The following is a 23905-nucleotide window of genomic DNA, read 5'->3' as shown; positions in this document are numbered from 1 at the left end:
GTCTGTGAATGTCCCAGGGCACAGCATACGGGCTCAAAACATATGTGGTGGATGTCAGAATGGATACTGTGGTCACCCAGCTTACAGCTGGTGTACAGGTCACATGAGGAAGAATTCATTTTCTTCCTGTTCTCTCCAAATTTTGCACTCCCTTTGAAGGCAAGGAGGCCAATACGGGGCTTGCCAGACGGGAGGCTGCTCTTGCTGGTCTCCTGTGTGTTTCTCACACCCTCAGACTGATTGGAATAACCCGAAACAGAAAGGGGAAAAATCCTCGCTGTGATTCGAACCAGGGAGGCCATTCTCAGGGATGCGAGGAGCACAGGCCAGGTAAGTGAGCCCTCGGAGAAGCCACTGGGCCCCATCATGGAGAGCGGATCAAAGCGGTTTCTCCTGCCGGGGCGTCATCTTCTTCAGTCCAGGAATGTAATCGGCTGAGAAGGGGAAAACCGAGCTGAGCTTTGGCTCGTCACCCTGAATCCCTCCAAGGTCTTGGACGGGGGCCCAGCCCTGCTTCTGGTGAGGGAGGAAGGGGGGGGGGTCCTTCCTGTGGGATCATGTGACAGTTTTGTAGCAGAGGCCCTGGCACAGTGTATAATGATGGATTTCACAGAACCTTCTCGAGTGCCGTGAAATCATTCATGTCTCCGCTGCCCCGAGCTCTACGGCTGCCCCTAAGAGGCCCTGCTAAGGTTGGGGGATGGCAAACGCAGATGCCCCAAGGCAGGAGGGGCGAGCAGGAGTGTACGGTGCCAGGTGAGGAGCGGAGCAACAGGAGAGCCACGCCCTGGTGGAAGGGACAGCTCAACTCAGTTCAGGGGATGGTCACCAGGCCGAAATTTGAAGCCAGTGTTTCTAGAGCTTTTCCTCTGTTTTTCTCTATAGAACCTAGAAATCTGAATTTTTGTATAAAAATCTCCCAATTTAAAAATATTGGCTCACTTAAAAAATTAAAAGTCTATTCTACAAATCAAACAGAACCCGTCTGCTTTGTCAGCCAGGGGCCACCAGGACTCGCCCTGGCCTTTGCTGTCTGCAGCTGGTGTTCTAGAAGAACCCAGGCTTTGGAATCAGCTGCTCATGGTTTGAGTCCTGGTGCTGCTGTCTGCTTAGTGTTGGACTGGCTTAAAGAGGGAAACTGAGGCACTTTAAGCCCCACGTTCCTCATTGGTAAAATGGGAATAACGACTCCTGTCAGCAGAGTTGTCATAAAGTTTGCGAGGTGATGTATATAAAGCACCAAAGGCAGGGCCTGGCCCCCAGGAAGCTCTAGGAGGGGCTTGCTGTCTTCTGCTCCCCTCCCTGATGAGTTATGGACTCATTCTTGCTTCAGGGGGAAAGTGATGGCTGGCAGCAGGTAACCTTGAACACCGGCCATGTGCCTGGGAGGCCCCCAAGGCCAATTTGCTAGTGTGAGCAAAGATCAGAAAGGTGAGGGGCCAGGTCCTTGCACAGAAGGGACCCAGCCAAAAGCTTGCTTACGAGAACAAGGAGGGGAAGGCTCCGGAGCTGGTGCCCCGCCCCGCCCCCACCTGCTTCTAGCACTCTGCTGGTAAAACGGAAGCTTCCACTGGAAAACCTCTGAAGGTGCAGAAGCCATCACTGCCAAGAGGAGTCTGGACAGGAATACGTCCTGTGACCCGAGTTTTGATGCCCAGCTGAGATCTGCCATCGGACAGGCAATACAAGAAGCGAGAAGGAATGAGAACAAAGCCTATGGAAGGTGTGCTGTGAGCCAGGCTCTGTGCCAGGATCACAAACACCAACACCACCATTATCACATCATAACAGCTACTAACCTTTGAGCCTTTGCTCTGTGCCACCGCAGGTTACAGAGTTGCCTCCTCTAATCCCACAGTCGCCCTATCTCACGGATACTGCTGCTACTCTCATTTATTGAAGGAGAAACTGAGGCTCAGAGATGGTGTCTCGGGGTTGCACAGGCAGACAGAGGCACAGCTGGGATTCCGACCCTGCTCTCCTGACCTGAGAACCTGCACTCTTAAGCCAGGACACAGCCCCCGAGTCCCACAGCCGCTCTGTAGATGCAGAGTGAACTCACCTTGCCAAACGACTATTGGGGGATGAGCCCCATTTTGGGTGGTTTATGTACATTATCTCATTTGATCTGCACGAGAGCCCTGGAAAGGGGAAGAAACTACTATTTTGTGGGCATCTAAGTACCAGGCAGTATGCCAGGTGTTTACCCGGCATGTGATCTAATGGGATAAGAGGAAAGCAAGGTACGTTCCACACATGAGGGATCGAGGCTCTTCGCAGATAAGCAAAGCACCCAGGGCCGTGCAGCTAGGAGTAAGTGCCAAAAAGAGGCTCAAGCTCTAGTCGGTCTGCTTTGCAATGTGATGCTTCTCCCACCATGCCACACTGTCTCCCTGCGCCGGGAGACCGACCTGCCTCCTCTCTCCCTCCTTCTCTCTTCTCCTCTCCTCTGCTCTCCTCTTCTCTGCTCTTTCTCTTCCTCCTCTTCTTCCTCCTCCTTCTTTCTCTCTCTCTCTCGTTCTCTCTGAGTCTTAGCTGCACCCAAGTAATAGCAATCATAGACTCCGGGGATAGAGAAGTCTTGCATGGCACATACATTCTGCCCCTAAGCATGTATGGATTTATTCCTTCCACTTAAAATGACTCTCTCTAAAGACTCCTACAGACATCTCCTTCATTAAACAATTCAGAATATTAACATTTTGCTCACACTCTTGAGGGTTTACATAAGTGAAGCCACTGACCACTGTCGGATGAAACTTGCTCTTTAATAATTTTTTTGCTTGTTTTACTATTATGGCTGTTTTCTTTTCCACCAGCAGTGGTGACTTTGCAATGATTCGGTCTTTCTGTGCCAACTGCCCCCCTGAGGAGCTGTCCATATTCATGAAATGGCTACCTGGGTTAGAAGCTCAGAGGGGAGTCTGCAGCTGCATGACCATGTTAATGGGTCCATTCCTTGATTAGATCCTTGGCATCACCATCTTGTCTTCACAGCCAGACGCTCAAGTACATAAAAAGGTTTGGGGGTTGTTACCTGTTTCTGTTGGAGATGCTGGCCTTGGTTCCCTGTCCCCACTACATCCCATAGACTCAGACCGAGACCCCATGTCGGAATCTAGGAGGAAAAAAAAGGATTGTCATTCTAATGTTGGGGAGGTATGCCTCCGGTCAACCCCAGAGGAATGGTAATGGCAATTTGGGAAGTCCTCACAGTCCACAGCCAGGTACCAGGGACAAGAACTGGCACAAATTCAGTGGCTGGTGGTAAGGAATGGAACCAGAATTCATACCCACTCACTCTAAGTCCACACTGTATGCTCTTTCCCACTGTCTCACTTTACAAGCTGGAAATAGGTCACCAGTCCTATCTGGGGACTGGAGACGAGTGAGGGGGAATCATGGGAAGGGGAGGGAAGTGGTACAGAGGCCGGGCATCTTTCCTCATGCCTCTCACCTGGTACCTGTGGCCATGACATGCCATGGTCACTGCTCGTCTGCTCCCTCCTGAGGCTGGGTGCCCTTACAGGTCCAGGCTGTGCCTCACTCATTTCTCTCACCCCATACCACTCAGACTCATCCCAAATGCCTTTCACCAGCCCCGGCTCTGAGTAGTGCTTAATCAACACGCAGCATACTCAAAGGAGGACAAACAAAACCGAAAAGAGATGCCAAATGTGCATTTCCTCTGAACCCCCACCCTGTTCCATGCACCCACAGTAGATTTTCTCTAAGCAGGAGTCCATGGCACCACCCCCTTCATCCTGTCCCCTCACCCTGACCTCAGAGAGAGAGGCCCCTGTGGCCGAGTCCCCTTAGAGAAATGCCTCCCATAGTTTGCAGCAGCGTCCAAGCTGCCAGCCTAGTAACAAGGGCAGCTTGTGGTCAGCGAACTTGATCTCACAGCAGCCAGTGCTTCCTTCCTCCCTCCTTTCTTGGGTCTCTACACTTTCCATTTTTCTTTTAGACTCTGGTATCTTATCTGATGAGACCTGAGGCCCTTCTCCTCCACACAGAGCGGTCACTTGCAAAGTAAATCTCTACACCTTCCTCTCTGGGGAGCAGAGCGCCCTGTGAGCGAGAGGTGGGGCTGGATAGTCTCAGATGACCCGTGTCCTGCTGCCTCCTCCCCTACAGAGCTTACCTTTCCAGAGATACACCTGCTGGAAACTGGTAAAGATGCCCTGAGGTCCTTCCAGGGGGGTCAGACCTGCAAAAGAAGGTGTTTATTTTTATGAGCTTGAGTGTCCTTACTCTTACTGGGGACCCACCATGACCACAACTGCCTCCCCTCCCCCACACCGGCCCCTCCTGGGCCTGAGAACTCTATCTCCTACACAAGGTGTGCCCCCAAAAAGAGAGCCTTCTTGGAGCTCTCTTCCAGATCCCTGGTACAAAACCAGAGCTGGTCAGACCTCAGATATCTTGTCCAGGGCACCAAAGGGACTGTTGTGGTGAGGGGTCATGAACCTGTGACACAGAGAATCACTTAAGGAACTGGAGATTGGCCTAAAGAGAATGAAGCTCATAGGAGGCTCAAGAGCTGTGTTCATTTTCCATGCCACTTAAGTCCCCTGAGACTCTTGCCTTATTGGCCAATGGGGATGGTAATTGTGAGGACGGGAATAATGTACAGAAACCCTCTTCCGCAATCCTCAGCATTTGATATGCACCCTATTATTGGTAGCTGCCATTATTTAATTTCTTACTAATATTAAATTTTCTTTTCTGCCAAACTACACTCCCCTGGATGTCACACTGGATGAGGCTGGATTTGCCACACCATTTCTTGACGGTCCGGGTTGCCTCTCTTTCCTTTGTTCATTCACCCCTACGATTCTGCCAATTCCCTCTGTGATCTGAAAGGCTGAGAAAAGAGCTCAGAAAGCACAGAGTCTGGGGGCAAACAACCCCACACACCGCAGGAGACAGCTGCTCACAACTCGAGACATCAAGAAATGATCGCATTCTGTTGTAATTATTAAGAGCCATGTATTACGATAGCCAATTTTTATTAAGGGCCATTGCCCATCACTATAATGAGCACCTTCCAGACACTGTTTAATTTTAACCTCATGGGTAGGCATTTTTGTCCCCAATTTCCAGATGAAGACCAAAATCCAAAGAGGTTAATGCCAGAATTCAAACCCTACCTGTTTGGCTCCATAACCCATGCTCTTAATGACCACACTAAGGAGAGGATAATGTATTTTAGAATTCTGTCCATCCAAAATGGCAAACATTTGTAAAGGTTCTTGTGTTTAAAGAGGTTCAGTTAAACACTGAACTATCTGGAAAACTCAGCTACTAAAAGGATGAGTCCTCCCAAGGATGACCATGGTCTTTGTCTGGGGTGAGCCAAAAATACTGAGTGCCACTTCCATTTGGCTTTGCTCCTGCAATGGGAATAAAGAATGATGCTAGAAGTTCTCAGGCTGCCTGACCTTGGGATAACACATTTCCTCAAAGGACCCACTCACAATTCTCTCATAGCCATCTTCAGAGGCTGGGAGGCATTTACAAAAGTTGGGGGAAGTGAAAACCTCTGATATCTGGGAGACCCACACTTCGATCTCTGAAACCTTGGGACTTATTCTACCCGCTACAGAGGAGAGCGTGTCATATACTCCTGGGGCACCAACACAGAGCAGGACCGTCTGCTCCGTCTGTTCTGGTTCACAATCTCCTTGGGGTAGCATTTGCTTATTAGGAAGGCCAGGCTAGGAGAATTTGGACTTTGTCACAAGAGAAAATAGAGAATTTATTTTTAAATATTTTTTTTTAAAACATTTGAGAATTCTTTTTTTTTTTTTTTAAGATTTTATTTTTTTCCTTTTTCTCCCCAAAGCCCCCCAGGACATAGTTGTATATTCTTCGTTGTGGGTCCTTCTAGTTGTGGCATGTGGGACGCTGCCTCAGCGTGGTTTGATGAGCAGTGCCACGCCCGAGCCCAGGATTCGAACCAACGAAACACTGGGCTGCCTGCAGCGGAGCGCGCAAACCCAACCGCTCGGTCACGGGGCCAGCCCCTATTTTTAAAATATTTTATACACAAATCTATTTGGTATATTGACTCTTTCAAATTTTATATATATATAAAAAATACTATTTATTATATATGATTATAATTATACATATTTATTATATATAAAATATTTATATTTATTATATACAAATATACATTATATATAATTATATATATTCATTATATACATAAAATACTATTTGTTATATATGATTATAATTATATACTTATATATAATTATATATAGTATATATATTATATATAATTATAATACATACTATATATAATGCACATTATTATATATATAAAATATGTAGATATTTTTGAGTACTATATATGTAAAGTAAATGAAATTTTCCAAATAGTTTAGGCCATGCATTGTGATTTTTATCTAGCCTGTAAAGGTTGGAGAAACAACATCTGACCTCCAGGGTGCTTTGTTGCTCTCAAATGTAAGACTAAAACCAACACCCACTTTAAGACATAGGTTACCATGGGATAACGTTGAGCATTTAGATTCCAGACGCTCAATAAATATTAGTTCTCATTCCCATACTTGGCCCTTCCCAAGAGCCATAATCCTTTAGGATTATTGTAACCCTTTAGGGAATTCCAAGAGAAGGCTCTTCGACAACCAGCAGTCCCCATTTCTGACTTGGGGAGTTGGGGAGCCTTCATGTTCTCCGGAACATCTTGTTTATGCCTGGGACATGTGACCTGCTTTGCACAGAGTGGAAAGGAAAATCACACGTCCCCTCCGTCGCCTGGAGAACAGCTGGTGCGCCACACAGGTGCACACAGGTCTTACACTGTATTTTCGGCCCAGAACGCACTGAACTGTGATAGGAACAGGATATTTTTATACACTTTTTGTCCATCTCAAGACAATGGAGTCCTATGTCTTCTGGCCTGGGAAATAAGATGGGTCTTAACCTCATCCTCGTTTTTGCTCCTTTCAACACAATTCAATCCAATGGAATTCAGTTAAACTCAGCACATGAATCTTGAGCTCCTTGGCAGATCTAGAAGGTCACCCGGCCAGCATCTACAGATTGTTGCATCCTGGGGAACATCTTTATTAATCACCACTGGGAAATTATAACCCCTTGGTGGTTTTCATTATTAAAATGATTGTCAAGTCTCCATAGAAAGACATAGAGAACCCTGAGGTAGAAGAAACGCTATGGCCCTTTTTCCTGTTATCTTCATCATCTCCCATCACTATCTCTACGCCCAAACTCACCTCCTCCCACACTCTCTAAATCACTCGATGCTACACCTTCTTCCTGATCACCTTCTCAGAGTCATCCTTGTCTCCTCCCCCTTCGTCAGTCTCCACATCCAACCAGGCCATTTCCTAAACGGTCCTTAAATCCTCCCCTCCTCTGATCCCTCTCTCTCAGCTCAGGCCTCATCACACCTTCTAACATCTAAGAGCCGGTTCTTGACAATCTCAACCGCCTCACACTCAGCTCTGTCTCCAAGACACCCATCTTCCCAGTCACGTCTAACGCTTGCTTTCAGGCCTCTGCATCATTGCACATACTTTTTCTCTCTGCCTAGAACTCTCGTCCCCTTTCACTTGGTTAACCTCTACTCTTTAAGAATCACGGTCTGCATCGCCTCCTTCTAGAAGGCTTCCTTGGACACTCTGGCTGGATTTGCATGGTGCTAAACAAACACCTCCATCTTTAATTTCACACTTGACAGCAATTGTCCAGCTCCTTGAATATAACAGAGCTTCTGAAGTTGGGATCTGGGCCTTATTCCTCCTTGTACCACCCACACCTAGCATAGTCCCTGCTCAGCAGTGGTGTTCAGCACATAAATGAATGCAAGGAGGAATGAAGGAGGGAAACAAAGCAATCAGGGATTCTCAGAGCCCACCGAGCAAACACAGAGCATCAGATTCCCGAACACACGAAGGCTGGCCACCAAATTAATTTCCCTAATGTAGACTTCTGACCCTGCACTCCAGTCCCCAAAACTTGCCCCATTCAACACTGTTGATTGTGAGAAGCACACAGAACCAAAGCAAACGTTACTCCTTCTCTTCTCTGCTAAACAATACTTTAAGGTAGACGGTTTTGACTGTCCAGACATCTGGCCCCCTCCTTCCACAATAATGGAGTTAGAACATCCCTGTTTCCACACAGGCGCCCAGACCCTGACTCCTCGCCGCTCTCCCTGGAACCCAGCCTGCGGGAACACACTCGCATTTAGAACGTGGGGAGTTGGCGTGGAGCCTGATTCTTCAGGGTTAAGGGTTGTTGTGTGGTCTTAATTTACACCAGAACACTTCCACAGAGATCATGTGCTGGATCTGGGGTGGGTAGTTTTAATCTACAACCCGGGAGAGGGCAGGATTCGGAACTGGAAATTCTAGGTTTCAGACCCTACCTTTATTGGCTGTCTTCTCTTCTCTGTATCACTTCTCCCATGTCTCTACTCACCTTCCTTGCCCTTCCTAAGTAAAATACACTCCAGAATCCTCACCTCGAGCTCTGCTAAGCACATGACAACACACAGTCAGTGACAGCTATTGTACAGAAGTAATAGGGTCATTTCTAAATGGTCCATCCTATTTGTAGGTGCTCAGCAAACATCTACTCCACAGGCCTTTGGTGACAATGAATATCATAGACACCTTGTAAGTTTCTCCACCTAGCTCTCAGCACCCCAAGACAATGACAATCACTGACACAAGACAGACTCCTGTAAGGGGAATGTCAGCATCACAGTGAGCCTCACTATGGCTCAATGACGTGAAGCCTCGGGACTCAGGATGACTCCAGGAGGATTTCTGCCAACGCCTGTTTTTCCTATCAAATTTTAAGTCTCTATGGGGATTAAGGGACTTCTAATCTGCCTATCTTTCATTTATTTGCACTTCAAGACATTGTCAGAAATGAACCATATGAGTTCCCAGAGTTTTCTAATCCTTTTTTCTCAGAAATGGGAAGATCAATCCAGCCAGCACCAAACAGTTGAAAACATCCGGAGATGTCGGTTAGAAATCTGGGAAATGCGCACCCTGGGTGGGCTCCTCTCTTGAGCACACATGTCAACCCAGGCACAAATGTTACACAGCAATCAGATGACAGACAAAGAAGCCAGGACAAGCGCTGTGCCTGCCTATGGGATGGAATGGCCTCCGGGTGATTTGTGAAGCTGTTTGTTGACGCTGCTATTGGAAGTCAGCCCTAAACACCTGTGGAGCAGATGACCTGGAAGGTGCTTAACAAATGAGGAGAGACGCGCCAAAGGGCATTCTGTGTTCCCACAACCCCTCGTCTGTCCACTAAGATGGGCAAACCGGGGGCTCGCTCTACTTTAATAATTTTCCTATCTGTCTCCCCAACTAGCCTGTGAGCTCCTCACAGCAGAAACCACCGCACCCATCTCTGGTCCAGCAGCTGGCCTGGGATCTCACACCGAGCAGGTTCTTGGGATGATGGTGGATGTGACCCCTTCTCTGTGGCCGCTCACACACCTCCCGGCTCACCTCCACAACTCACACCTGACCCTTCAGCTTTCCTGCACCTCTGTCCCCTTCTCCCTACAGCCTTGGAGTAGAAGGTGCTAGTAGCTGACATTAATTATCCAGTTAATTATCCAGCAGGCCCCAGAGAGATGTCCAATGAGCAAAATTCTCAACTGCCAGACTCCTTAATCTGCTGGTACAATGTAAGGATGACTCTGAAGCCCCTTCTGCTTCCAGTAAACTCTATGTGGGACCATCATAGCAGCAAGCAGCTCCAAGGGGTGCAGAGGGGACCTTCCACTGATGCTCTGCTCTCCAAAGCAATTGCTTTGGGCAATGAATGCAAAGAGAGTTTCTTTAAGTGCGACCCATCATTGCTCTGAACTTCACTATCACGCGTAAAACTCGGATATGATCCACTTGCCTCACGGGCGTGCCAAAAGGATCGGGAAAGCTGTAGGGTGTGAAAACACTTTGCAAAATACAATACGGATATTGATGTGCTTGCTGTTTGAATTTAGTGTATTCCTTCAGGTTGTAATTTCCTGCAACTGGCAATCAATTCACTTACACTTCGTGAGTAAATGCTAATTCTCCATTAACCGGGCCATCTGCTGAACCAGACCCTCACAGTGAGTACCAGTGAGCTGATCAATGAAAGCAGGATGTCCGGACCAGAAGTCTTACAGGGTGCCTCTGTTGGATGCAAAATTGGGGGATGAGAAACTCGGGGTTCAGAAAACAACAGCTTAAACTCCAGCCTACAGGGCATGTCAGCACTTTATTCTGTAATATGTAAAAAAGTACGCTCCTATTTTGCAGATGGAGACCTGAGGCTAAGGGTTGTTAACTGCTTTGAGCAAGATCACAGAGCTGGGCGGGGGAAGCAGGATTCAGCTCCAGGGTTTGCAATGTAAGCCTTGCTCCATAATCTCTTGTATCTACTGAGTGCCCACCTCGCTGCAGGCAGTGTTCCTAGAGCTTCACACACATCCCGCCTTCACTCCTCCCACCATCCCTGAGAGTCTTCATTATCCTCACCGTGCAATCGGGAAGACCAAGGCCCAGAAAGCTCTTGCAATGAATAACCATTCACACTGGGGTTGGAATCCTGGGGTCTGATTCCAGAGTCTGTATTTCAATAACCATCTAACCAATTGCTGAATGGGAAGGAAGAGGCTGGCCTTCAACCAACTTTGGGAGGGACAGAGTTCGTCTTTATATCCCCAGCCCCTTCCTGTGCACTTTCAATCCGCTCTAAGGTCTCCCTGTCAGTTGTTCAGATCCCTGGAACACTCACTCCTCTTTTCCTCCCTCAAAATCTGTGGTTAGGAAAGGGTATCTATCAGCTATTCACACTTTAGTAAGAATAAAATCATTATGTTTCTTTTCCCAGGGGTTAGTCGTACTTAAAGACAAACCTCTTATTACAGAAAGGAAGGACTGGTGTCCTCTTGTTCCCATTTGGAGGTGGCCTCCAGATCAGTCTATGTATATGGCAACCTCCAATTCAGGACATCATCAGCTGCCTGAAATCCCCGTCAAAGGGCATCCCTCTTTAAGCTTTGTCTGCACCCCAATACACATGTACACACAGGGCACTTTAAAAAACTAAAAACTTCAAAAGTCATTCGGGAATCACTCCTTCTGAGGGAGGCCAGACAAGGGCACATTCTTCGTTTCTTGGGCATACGCCACGCACATGCTCTGTGTTAGGCAATTCACTCTGGATTTATTGCCCATGAATATATCATACATCTTTCTCCAAATGCTCATTTTCACCCTGGGCTACCTCTCATATTAATAGATACCATATGTTTTCTATCCACCATACAAATAAGCTATTTGATTTTATTTACTCCAAAAGAAACTAAGCCTCCTGGAATCCCACCAAATTCTGCAATATTTTTTCCAGGCTTTGGTACGTACGCGCTCTGCAGATAGCGTGTTTGTTCTCTGTGCCAGGTTTATGCTCGATGGTGTGAATCCAGCAATTACTAAGGCACAGAGCAGTTCTTAAAATATAACAGAAAACAACAACAGATTTTTAAAATGATAATAATAATATCATCTAACATCAACGCTGTGCATCAGATACTCTCCTAAGCTCTTCTCCTGTGTCACCTGTAAGTGCCAATGTAGGGAAGTGAAGTAGAACATCACTTTGGAGCCAGATCGCCTAGTTTCAGGTCCCAGCTCTCTACCTACAAGCTCTGGGACCTTGGGAAGCTCCCCTCCTTCTGTGTGCCTCAGTTTCTTCAGCTGTAAAATGGGGATAATGATGATAACAGTGCTTCCCTCGAAACGCTGTGTTGTGGTGCAATGAGGGGGTGGGGCAGGAGATGACTTCTAGATCTGATGCTTGTAAGTTTATGAAAAAGAGAGGTCAGAAGAGGGGCTGGCCCCGTGGCCGAGTGGTTAAGTTTGTGCACTCCGTATCAGGCGGCCCAGTGTTTTGTTAGTTCGAATCCTGGGCGCGGACATGGCACTGCTCATCAGACCACGCTGAGGCGGCGTCCCACATGCCACAACTAGAAGAACCCACAAGGAAGAATACACAACTACGTACCGGGGGACTTTGGGGAGAAAAAGGAAAAAATAAAATCTTTGAAAAAAAAAAAAAAAAGAGAGGTCAGAAGAGCTTCCAGAAGAAAGAAAGGGAAGAAGGAAACTCAATGGTTATTTCTGTTCATGGAACCCAAGTGGTGGGGCCCACAGTCCCTTGGACCCCCTGTCATTAGAATGGGCAGTGCCATTGTGACCATCTGGAATTTCTAACTCACAGAGCTGGGAACAGACCCTGGGGACATTGATTTGGGGAACGGATCACATTTTGAGCCCCAGCTCTTCACCCTCCTTGTAGTCACACATTTTGCACAAGGGTCTGCATTTCCTGCCACTAAAGGGCAGGCTATACCTCCCCCCACCCCAACTTTCAGCCGGGCCGCGTGGTCTGCCTCGGCCAGTACAATAAGGCAGAGTGACAGTGTCAGGGCCAAGCCTCGACGTTTAGAGGCCTGGCTTATCCTTCCTTGTTCTCTCCCGCTTCTGCCGTCTGCATGAGAAGAATGTGCCCATCCAGGGCAGGGATGAGAAACACGTGGAGCGGGCCGAGCCCACCCCAGCCAAGTCCAGATGAGATGGGCCGACCCCCTGATGGGCAAGCTCAGCGCAGCCGCCCTGCCGAGCCGGCCCACCTCCAGCCAACCTGCAGCCTGAGAGCCAGGCCGACGCCTTCCGTGGAATGCTGCTCCGACGCTCTGGCTGTTTTTTATGCAGCATTTTTGGTACAGTTTCTTTTCAGAAGTATAAATTTTTCAGGGTTTGGAGAGGGCTCCTAAGCGAGCAGCCGAAGACCTTGCCGGTTAGGAAAATTAATTCTGAAGGAACGTGGGCAGAAGGAGGACACTTACTCTTGAACTCCTGACCTCCCAGACGCAGCGTCACCTGGCGGCTCCCGTGGTCATAGGTCACACCAGGACAGGTGGCGCTGGTCTGTGCTTCAGAGGGGTCCCTCCAGTCTTTGACATTGCAAAGCAGGACATCAGGGGAGCTCAGGAGCCCGCAGATGATGGGACCTGCGGAGCCACGAGAGGGAGGAGAGGTTGAGGTGATGGGGAGCACACGGGGCCCTTTTAGAGACTCACCTCTGTGCCTGAGAGGCTTGTAGGATGGGGAAAGGTGACAGAGACACTGGCAGGAGCCTGGTTATAAATTAGGCTATTTTTCTCTGATCATCCTGCAATTGTCATACTGGCAAATTCCCAAGGGGAGGGCCACCAGTATGCCCCTGACCCTTTCCTCCTCCATTCAAGTCCCTCTTCATGGGTCAGCAGCAATGACGACACCTCTGCTTCATGGGGTCAGCAGCAATTATCCTCCAATACCTCTGGGGATCTTGCTGCCAGAATCCTGTCTCCATTTTCTACCCCCACCCAACACCCAAGAGAATGATTTTCTGTGTGTGCGTGAGGAAGGATGGCCCTGAGATAACATTTGTTGCCAACCTTCCTCTTTTTGATTGAGGAAAATTGTCACTGAGCTAACATCTGTGTGAATCTGCCTCTATTTTGTATGCGGGATGCCACTACAGCCTGGCTTGATGAGCGGTGTGTAGGTTCTGCACCCAGGATCTGAACCAGCAAACCCCAGGTCACCGAAATGGAGTGTGTGAACTTAACCACTATGCCACTGGGTTGGCCCCCAGAATGATCTTTTTGAGACTTCGAGGGAATAAACAGCAGCTTCTCTCTCTCTCTCATGCATGCACGTGCGCACACACATACACTCAAAGGAGCTCAATCCTGAAAGGACTCAAAGGAGTATTTAGATTCAAAGCAAGGAACTACTAAAAATCAAGAGCTGTACCCCAATGGCACAAGCGACCCTGTTAGGAAGTGAGCTCCTTGTCTCTGGACGTATCCAAGCAGAGGCTGTGCACCCACATCCCTCGGATGTGTAGAGAGAAATCTACGACTAGGGAAGGGATTGGACTATTTTGTTCTGAATATATCTTCTAACTCTGAATTTCAGAAAGCTGCCCCAAAGTTCTGACTCCGTTTAGACCCCCAAGCTAACCGAATTTGACAGTGATGTTCGTTAGATAAACATAAGGAACTCAACTGTTCTGGATGTCTGCGACGCGCAGCCACCACAGCGAGCGCTTTACGTATAGCAATCCCCTTAATTCTCATGGACACTATTATCTCCATCTTACTGATCAGGAAACTGAGTCTCACATCAGTTAAGTACACTGCTCAAATATACTGAGATCTAGAAACTGAAGAATTTATTTATCATTTGGATTCATAACCCTGTTAGGGAGTATAGTGGTTCAGATTCTCCTGGGGAAAAAAAAACGGAAATTTACCCCACCCCCCCCCCCACAACTCTCATTTCCTCCTTTATCCTATTTATGTCCAAATCCAGATAAGCTTCAAACTCTCCTTTCACCAAAATTTCCCCAAAGGCGATGATTCAGGGATGTCTGACTTACGAATTTGACATTTTGTCCTTCTCCCTTCCGCTGGCCACTTTTAACCTGCAGTAGTTAAAAAATCAGCAGCAGCAGCATCTCTGTGCAAAAATGTCACCTTGGAGGTCCTCTAATGTGGTGGTTCCCAGACCAGGGCGCTTAGACTGATTATATCAAAAACAGGGGGAGAGTTTTGAAAATGCTTGTTCCTAGGCACCAACCACAGAGTTTCTGACTTGACAAGTCATGTGTGTGTGAGGGGTGGGGGTTGGCATGTGGGAATTAGTATTTGTAAATAGCACCAGAGATGACTCTAGTGCACAGCCAGATTCCAGAATCCCTGAGCTGGTTAGACCACCTCATTTTACAGATGAGGAAACTGAGGCACAGAAAGGGAGAACGGTGGTGCTGGTTGCTGAGAAGTAAAGGAACAGCCAGCAGGCAGCCCCCCTGCAAGGCCCAGACGAGGCGTGCAGCCCAGGTGGCAGGGGTGCAGGCAGAGCCGCTGAGAGCCCGGGGGAGTCTAGGCTCTGTGATCTACCCACCTCACAAGCCAAAAAACAGACTCAGGGAGTTAAACAAAGGCTGCTGTACTTTGCCTTCTGCTCTCAGACTCTGGCAGAGAAACCCTTGCCGCTTTCTTCTTGAACCGGCGCTCAAGTGTCAATGGGAACTCTGTGTGTCTGAGCGGTGGGCCCAGCTAGAACGTGGAGGTGACTTTGCTGATCTCGTCCTGCTGGCTTCAATTACACTCCCGCAAACCTCGGGGCCCGCGAGTCCCTCTGAACCCCGCTTCCAAGTAGCCTCAACCAAAATGTACAGAAATGTCCAGAAGCCTCATGTGTTTACATCAATAATTATCAGTGGAGACAAAGCCATTTAGGAATCAGAAGTTGGAGGAGACTGAAGTGTGGCTGGGAAGGGAGCAGCGAGTGGAGAGAGGGAAGGAGGGGGAATCTAGGAGAAAGTTAAGTGACTTTCCAGACGGAGGTAGAAGGATGCAGCGGGATTCTGTTCCTGGTCATCAGCAGATCCAGCCAAAGCTTTAGAAGTCAAAACCCCAAATGTGCCCATCAGACGAGACTGGGAAAAACATCTGCCTGGTGTTCTGCGTGTGCCTCGAAGGGAGCCTAACTTGCAGCCTCGCAAGGTGGCTGTTCAGCTCAACATAATTCACAGATCACAGGTGACACTTGGAGGGGAAAGCGAGCAAGCTGCTAGCCAGAAATGTCGTGGAAAAAAGGGTTTTCTGGGCTTATTGCTCCACGGAACAGAATCATTATTTTATATATGATCCTAAGGAAAATGAAATCAACTTTTCCAACTTGCAAAATCATCTGGTCTGGTGAGGAACTGAGTGTCAGGGGAAATTGTGGGGTCCTCAGAAAAGACATTTGGTTTAAAGGAGGTGAAGGCATCCTGGATTTGAATTGCAGTGTTTCTAAATATAGGCATACACAGCATCCATAGACATATATACATGTGTGTAGATATGTACCTGTGTGCGTGCGTATGTGCGTATATGTGTGAGCATAATTATCTGTCTCTCTCTGTATAACATTTTTGCTTGTCTAAATACTAACGTGAATGCCCATCATATAATTATAGAGCATTAAACCCAGAGGGAATTTTAGGACTCAACATGCTCCAGTCCAGGCTCCTGCCCTATCACTCCAGCAAATATTCCCATTTCGGCCACCGCTGCCCACTGTGAGCTGACCTCAGCATTTTTCAGTGGTCGCCTTTTTTGCACGCTCAGCAGCATCCCAAACTGTCGACAGACAGCCTCCTGGCCTTCCACCTTCTCCGCCTTGGTTTCCAGGAAGTGCCTGTCTCCTCGGTCTCCTCCTGCCCGTCTGGCCTCCTGTGTTCTGTCTTCTCTGCAGATCCTCTACCCTTTAGGTAGGTGTCCTTTAGGGACCGGCCCCAGCCCCTCTATCTTCTCACCCTGGACCTTCTTCCTAGGAAATCCCACCCACACCCACACCTCTGACACCACCTCAAGGCCGGTCATTCACACATTTCCATCTCCCGCCAAGACTCCGCCTCTGAGCTCTGGATCTTTGTATCCAAAGGCTTAGTCCACATCTGGTGAATGTCTTGAAGGCACTTCAAACTTAGCATCCCAGAAGGACTCAGGACCTGCCCAAATCTCCCTGCCCATCACCAAATCCGCATCTGGTACCTTCCATTATTCACCACACAAGCAAACTATCCAACCCAGTGAACAAGGTAGAGAGTCAAGAATGATCGGACACCTCCCCCTTCCTCAACACCCAGTTTCCAAAGTCCAGTGGATCTTGCCTCCTAAAGGTATCTTGAATCTGCCCGCTTCCCTCCAGCTCCACTGCTGTCAACCCAGCCCCAGCCCCCTCTTCCCTGGACTACTGGGGTGGTTTCTAACTGGACTCTCTACATCTACTCTAACTCCCTATCCATGACCTTCTACACACTCAGGCCAAGGTGCTCACTTCAAAATTCAAATCTGATCATGACACTCCTTTGCTCAAAACCTTCAATACCTTCTTGCTGCTTTTGGAAACAACCTTTAGTTCACCCTACAATGTTCTCCATGATCTAGCCCTTGCCTGTCCCTCCTGCCCCTTCCCAAACCAGGGCCCACCTTCCCAGCCTGCTTTCCCTACTCCAGTGACCACAGCTTCCTCTCCTCTCCCCTTCTGTATCATGCTGAGGCCTTCTGTACAAAGCCCTCCTACCACAGGGCCTTTGCATATGCCATTCTCTCTGTCTAGAATTATCTTCTCTCTTTTCTTCATGTAGTTAAGAACTGCACATTGCTCAAGATTTAGGGAAGTCTTAATTTATCTCCCTGAATAGGACAAACCATTTATTATATGTTTTCAAAGTAATATTTACCTCTTCTTCAGAGCTTAGCAATTAACAATTATCCTTTTCTCTCTATGTATCTGATAGAAGGAGGTGGAGGCGGGGAATAAGGGATAAGCTCTTTGTACTGGGAATTAGGACACCTAAGTTGCAGTGCACCTTGCTGCCCACTGGAATTCGGGCATCAGGCAGGCCCCTTCCTCTCTTTGGAATCAGCTAATTTCACCAACATCACTCTGCACCTGCAGCGTGCATGGCTCTCCCAGGGGCTGGGGACAAGTGGCTAGTCCATAGCACCGGAAGTTTTAGTCAACCAGGGAGACAGACACGTGAACTCAGATGCAAAGAGAAGGGAGGAACTAATATTTCCGGAGAAAGGAAGCATGAGTGGGACCTAGAGTTACACAGCTTGGAGGGTGGGGGATCTCGACTCGGGGGTGGAGGTGGGAGGATGATGAGACAGCAATTAAGAGACTGACGCAATTACCAAGAAACAATAATACAGGCCTAAATACAGACAGCGGAGGTGAGGATGGAATAAACTCAATCCCCAAAATAATGAGGAGGCAGCAACAAGAAGTCAGAGCGATGAACTAGAGAAGGGGAAGGAAGGTTGTAGGGCAATCCAGCACGATTCCCAGGCTTATGGCTGGAGTGACCTTCCCCGAGATGGGATTCATAAGAGAAGCAGCTCGTTTTGGGTGAAAACTATCCATTCATTTAGAGCCCTGTTGACTTTGAGATGCCCGCGGGCCACCCGGAGGCAACATCCAGACAGCAGATGAGGGTGTGGATCTGGACCTCTGCTGAGAGGTCTCACCAGAGCAGAGAACCAGCTGGGGAGACAGCAAACCTGTACAGTTAACCTCTAAGGAATGAGCTCAGGACGCTGATGGAAGGAGCAGCCTGGGTAAGAGAAGGGGTCTTGGAAGTCGGGAGAGGGGCGCTGAAAGAACTGGGCAGCAGTCAATAGGGTCGACAACCAGAGACACTCGGGCCAAGGAGGACAGGATGGGGCTCCTGGTGACTAGAGGGCAGGTAGCAGCATTTTGGGGAGAGAAGGAGCTTCAGATTGCAGGGTCTGGCTGTGGTGGCAAAGGGGAGAAATGGAACAGGAGCGAGAGGGAAGCCACAAGATCAACAGCCCCACCGTGTTATGCTCCTTAACATAACACAGAGACAGTAGAGACAGGGAGACAGTGAGGGGCACCGGCTGATGGCACACAGGGTGAGACCAGGAACGAGGGAGGACTGAGGCCCCTGAGGAGGCGGAAGTGATGCGCTTTGCCCTCCAGAGGCAGGTTAGCCCTCGGCAGGGCAGGATGAGCGGATGCTGGAGCTGACCACAGCCCTGCGTGCCGTATATGGTGGGTGCTTTAAAAACACCTGCTTACCGATAAGCCCACTGTCACGGTTCATAGTCCTCAGAACTCACGGAGTCTCTCTGCCTCTCGCTCAGCTCACACGGATGCCCGCTCTGGTCCAGACTCTCTCTCTAACCTTGCCATCTAAATGCTACCCATCCCTTGAGCCCTCCGTGACCACCGAGTCCCCTTGGTATCTCCCTCCTTTGTCCTCCCAGGCTCCAATGGTCTCGACACTCATGCTGCCTTGTCTATGGAGCCTGGTGCAGAGTAGGGCTCAATCTGTGTTTGCTGGGTGACAGCCCGAATGAAGGAGTGACGGTCATGGTCCTTTCACGGTACCCCTGCCTCCCCAGCCAGACTCTAAGCTCCTTTCATCTATTCCCAACCCCTAATACATTAGATTGCACATATATGGTGGTCAATTAAAGCTCATTATTGACTGAAAGCGAGGGTTATAAAAAGATATATAGGGGGCCAGCCTGGTGGCGCAGCGGTTAAGTTAGCACATTCAGCTTCTCGGAGGCCTGGGGTTCACCAGTTCAGATCCCGGGTTCGGACATGGCACCGCTTGGCAAAAAGCCATGCTGTGGTAGGCGTCCCATGTATAAAGTAGAGGAAGATGGGCATGGATGTTAGCTCAGGGCCAGTCTTCCTCAGCAAAAAGAGGGGGATTGGCAGTAGTTAGCTCAGGGCTAATCTTCCTCAAAAAAAAAAAAAAAGACATATATGACTACTTCGATTTTTTTTTAATCTTCAGAATTCTCCATAAGCTGAATTCACGAAGTCACATAATTGGTTATAGTTAAGTCTCCCTGCTACTAAGTTAATAGACACAGGAGCCAAATCCACGCCCAGCATTTTGCACCTGTTATCTTTATAACAAGTAGTCAAAGAGGAATTATCATTCTCTCTATTTTACAGACAAGGGAACTGCAACTTGATAGTTTAAGCAACTTGCCCAAGATTGCACAGACAGAAAGTGGCAGAGCAGTGACTAGAACCCAGGTCTGTCTGACGCTAAAGTGCCTTCTCAACCACTAGGTTATGTAGCCAAGTACATGGATTTATTTCTATTGCAAAAGAACAGAAAATTCCAGTTCTATTGATCGCAGGACCTGGCGCACAATAGGCACTCAACAGATAATCATTGAATGAACGATCACGGGTGATGGGAATGAATTGCCATTTTTTGACCAAATGTGGCCAGCCCAGGCTTCAGAGGTAGTATAAGATGCTGCTGAATATACACCTGGGCTCAAATCTCAGCTCCATCACTTTGAGAACTGTGTGACTATAAGTAAAGGGTTCTAATTCTCTGTGCCTCAGTTTCTCAGTTTGTAAAATGGAACTCCCAATGCCTCCCCTGAAGACAGCAGTAAGGAAAACATCAGTATTACAACGATTACAACATGTAGTGGCTTGCACATATGTGACACATTGAAAGGGTCACGGCTTGTCCCTGACTTTGTGTACGTCCCTTCTTTGTGGATGGGGTCACCTCATGCCTGCAACTTCCCACAGCCATCCCCATGCCATATATCCCGGTTTCTGTGACCCAATGCAGTCCCTGTCCTTTGTCCGACCATGGGTCGTGGTACAGGGGCCTGGCCCTCCATGTCACATTACCTCCTTGCACCTGTGCGAGGATGAAGCCATCACAGCACGAATCACGGTCACATGCAAGAAGACAGAAGAGATGGGCCTCCGTCAGATTGGCTCCTGAGGCTGAGAACACGACAGGGTTGTACACTCCGGAGAGCGTGTTCTGGAAACCAGTGTTTTGGAAGCTTTTCTGACTAGCTGTGGGGAATTCTTGGCCTGGGGAAAAAGCAGAAAGCATTTTTTAAAAATCTCAAAACAATACAGAGTTGACCAGACGTCACTGGTCATACGACAGTGGACCCTCTCATCGTGCTGGGGCAGTGCGTGGTCCAAGACGAGATGCTCTCTGTGCCATGAAACTTCTGCACGTGCCTGCGTACGAAGAGCGAGGAGCCCGCCTCGGCCACGGCCACAGCCCCAAACCTGACGGCAGAGCCAGACACACGCCCATCACTGCTTTGACAGTCTCAAGGGGATATGTGTGGAGAACTGGCATTTATGACTATTTTTATTATTACCAGCAACTACTTATTGAGCTCCAACTGTATACACAGACACCGTGACAGGTGCTTTACCTTCCCGACTGCGGTGCATTTTCACTGCCCCGTGCACTAGCTTCCACCTGCTCTGCTATCACAGGGGTTACTATAACGCAAAGCGGTTTGAACACGGGGTGGACAGGAAGCTGTGTGGCCGTAACGCTGCAGCTGCACTGGTAGATTGACAGTTTTCCCCAACATCCCATTGCCTTGTGCCATCAAACAGGGTGAATGCAGCGCACAGACTCAGTGGAGCGCAGCAAGCTGCAGAGAAACGCGGGACTGGACCCAACGCCCATCGGCCCACGTTCTTCCTCTTGCCTCAGACGCCACCGGTTCTGTCTTCAAAGCGACAATTCCAATTTTCCCTTCTCTGTGCAACTGGTCCTCGTCTCTATAACTCAGCAGCCTACACTCCTCCACATCAGGCCACCTCGCCTTTTACACTAACTGTTGCAATTCTTGGGGATGGACTCAACGTCTTTTTTTAAACCTACATCGGATCGTAACTGTTTTTGTCAGTCCTCTGTTTAGAAATGGCATGGTTTGGGTTTTGCCTGTCCCTAACTCTAGCTTTCCCATAGCCTTGTATTTTTAGAGCATCATATTGCAAACATGAGATTTTTTAGGGAGATGTATATATATATATTGCAGTCCAGCCAAAATGTCTGTCCTATTATGATGTCTATTTTACATTTGAGGATGGAGAGCCTTAACAAGTGCACGGTCTTGACTGGGTTTACACAGCTGGTGGGTGGCAGAAGGGATGCCAAGGCCTGTGCTCTTCACTACCCTGACCTCCCGCCAGCCCAGGAGTTCACCAGGTCTTGCCGACTTGCACACCCAGAGGTAGCGGAGAGGCTTACAGTGTGGGACCCAGGAACACAAGCTTAAGAATGAGGCAGACCTGACTGCAAACCCCGGCAGCACCCCCAGCAAGCAAGTTCCTAATTCCTCAGCTTTCCCATCTGTACAGTGGGGATGATAGAATGTAATCCTCATGAATGTTGTGCAAATAAAAAAACTACTGTACAAAGAAAGGCTGAGCAATGAACCTGGCACTTAGCTGATGCTCAGCAGATATTTTGCAGGTCTCCAAACGGCCTGCATCTTCTTCCTCCCAGCACTGGCTCACTCAGCCCCCTCTGCCTGATGCCCTCTAATGGTGCCAGCAAAGCCCCCGCCCAGCCTCCACCAAAGCCCAGCTTAACTTAAAGGGTCCATCACACAGATCTTTACAGTTGGAGTTCATCACTCTCTCTTACATTCTGTTCACACCTCTACTCAAGGCTGCATCGCCCTTTCCCCTGTATTTAAGCCGCTTGCGATGGTGTCTGTTTCCCCCACCAGCTTGCAATTTCCTGCAGCCATTCCCTGCCATCTGATGCAGTAGTCACCAGCCACATGTGACCACTCAAATGTCAATCCCAGTGCATCAAAGCTTATGTTGCAATAGTCACAGTCCAAGTGCTCAGCGGCCACATGTGGCCACTGGTTACCATTTTAAACAGCAGAGATTTATAGAACATTTCCATCACTGCAGAAAATCCTACTGGACGGGGATGCCCTGGCCTGTAGGGCTGTAGGGCTGTAGGGCTGTAGGGCTGTAGGGCTCACCTTGGCATCCTCCACCTCACCCTGCATGGAGGCCCACCAGCCCTGAGAGCTTTGAATAGTGGGCTTCCTCTCATCCTCAGGTCTCAGTTCCAATGTCCCCTTCTCTGAAGCTGCTTTCCTGGGCACCCTAAGGCAGCTCATGTCCAGCTTTCTTTTCCTTTTTTAATTGTGACAAAACACGTAGAACATAAGATTTACCATCTTAACTATTTTTAAGTGTACAGTTCGATGGCACTAAGTACATTCACCACCATCCATCTCCAGAGGTTTCTCATCAACTCTGCACCCACCAAACACGAGCTCCCCCTCGCTCTCCCCCAGCCCCTAGTAGCCTCTTCTCCTTGCTGTCTCTATGAATTGGACGGAGACTCCAGGTAGCCCCTGTCCATCTTCACACCATTGTCCTGTTCATTTTCCTCAAAGCACTCATCACCTTCTGAAATGATCTTATTGCTGGATGGATTCCTTCAGCAATCAGTGATTGTGTGTTTCGTTCACAGCTGCAACCACAGCACCTGCCCCAGTGTGTGTCACACTGTGGGTGCTCAGTAAATATTTATGGGACGTGGCAATGCTGAGCTGACCCACGCAATGGTCAAGTCCCGGACAATGAGCAGGTCTGGGAGACCCTTCAGTCAGGGGAGGTCGTGCCCCGAAGTCCCCAGATCCACCCTGATGTAGTAGCAAGCTGCTTCCTCCATCTGGACCTCATCTGTGAGACGAGGGTGTCAGGCTAGACAATCTCAAAGCAACCTTCGGGTACCATCTTCCATTGATTCTGAAAAATCCCACGGCTCCTCTTCCAGAGTCAAGGCCACAGACTGTAAGTGGGCATAGACAGAGGATGGCACAGGAGGATGGATCAAGCTGTCCCTTCTTCCAGGTCACTTAAAGCCAGGCATGGGAAGGGACGTGCTTGACCACCTACTGGGTGCCACAGATTGCAATGGAGACTTTCAGAAATCGTGTCCTTTCCTCCTCAGCTATGACATTTTATTCCCATTTTACAGAAAGCAAAACAAAGAAGTCGCTCCTGATCAGAGACAGAGCTAGTAAGCAGAGAGGCAGGAGTCTGAAGCCAGATCCAGCTTGCCCCAACCTCCCTTCTCTTTCTGTGACACCAGGATCCAGAATGGTGGAGTCTGTGCACCTTCCACTTTAAAAAAAAAAAAAAAAGGCAAAATAAAACAAAAAAAGCAAAAAACAGTTCTGCCCTTGATTTAGTTCGGCAGCAAGGAAGCTTCACAATTTCCCTTGCAATCTTCTCTCTAAGTATAACTTTCAGGAGATGAGGAAGGAAAAAAAAAAATAACTAACACTTAAAAAGAAACACAATTGCATTTTTTAAAAATGTGATAAAAGGCCAAGGTACGGTTTTAAAGAACATTTTAGGGAGGAGTTACTTGTTTTATTGTGGTTTTCCTTTTTAGAAAATAATCTCTGTTATTT

General features: G+C 48.4%; 1 protein-coding gene across 1 annotated transcript in view; it reads right to left on the bottom strand.

The window, feature by feature from the left end:
* The window catches only part of TG (thyroglobulin), a 242927-nt gene that overhangs the window by 157554 nt on the left and 61468 nt on the right, over positions 1-23905 (bottom strand). The window contains exons 24-27 of the mRNA XM_070481642.1: positions 20325-20516; positions 12923-13087; positions 4145-4210; positions 3038-3118 (exon numbers count right to left, since the gene is read on the bottom strand). Coding sequence (XP_070337743.1) covers positions 3038-3118; positions 4145-4210; positions 12923-13087; positions 20325-20516 — 504 coding nt within the window. The remainder of the gene's footprint in view (positions 1-3037; positions 3119-4144; positions 4211-12922; positions 13088-20324; positions 20517-23905) is intronic.

This window comes from Equus asinus, chromosome 12, assembly GCF_041296235.1.
Source record: "Equus asinus isolate D_3611 breed Donkey chromosome 12, EquAss-T2T_v2, whole genome shotgun sequence".
Lineage (NCBI taxonomy): Eukaryota > Metazoa > Chordata > Mammalia > Perissodactyla > Equidae > Equus > Equus asinus.
The sequence above is the reverse complement of the archived record's forward strand: the minus strand, read 5'-3'. Positions and strand labels throughout refer to the sequence as shown.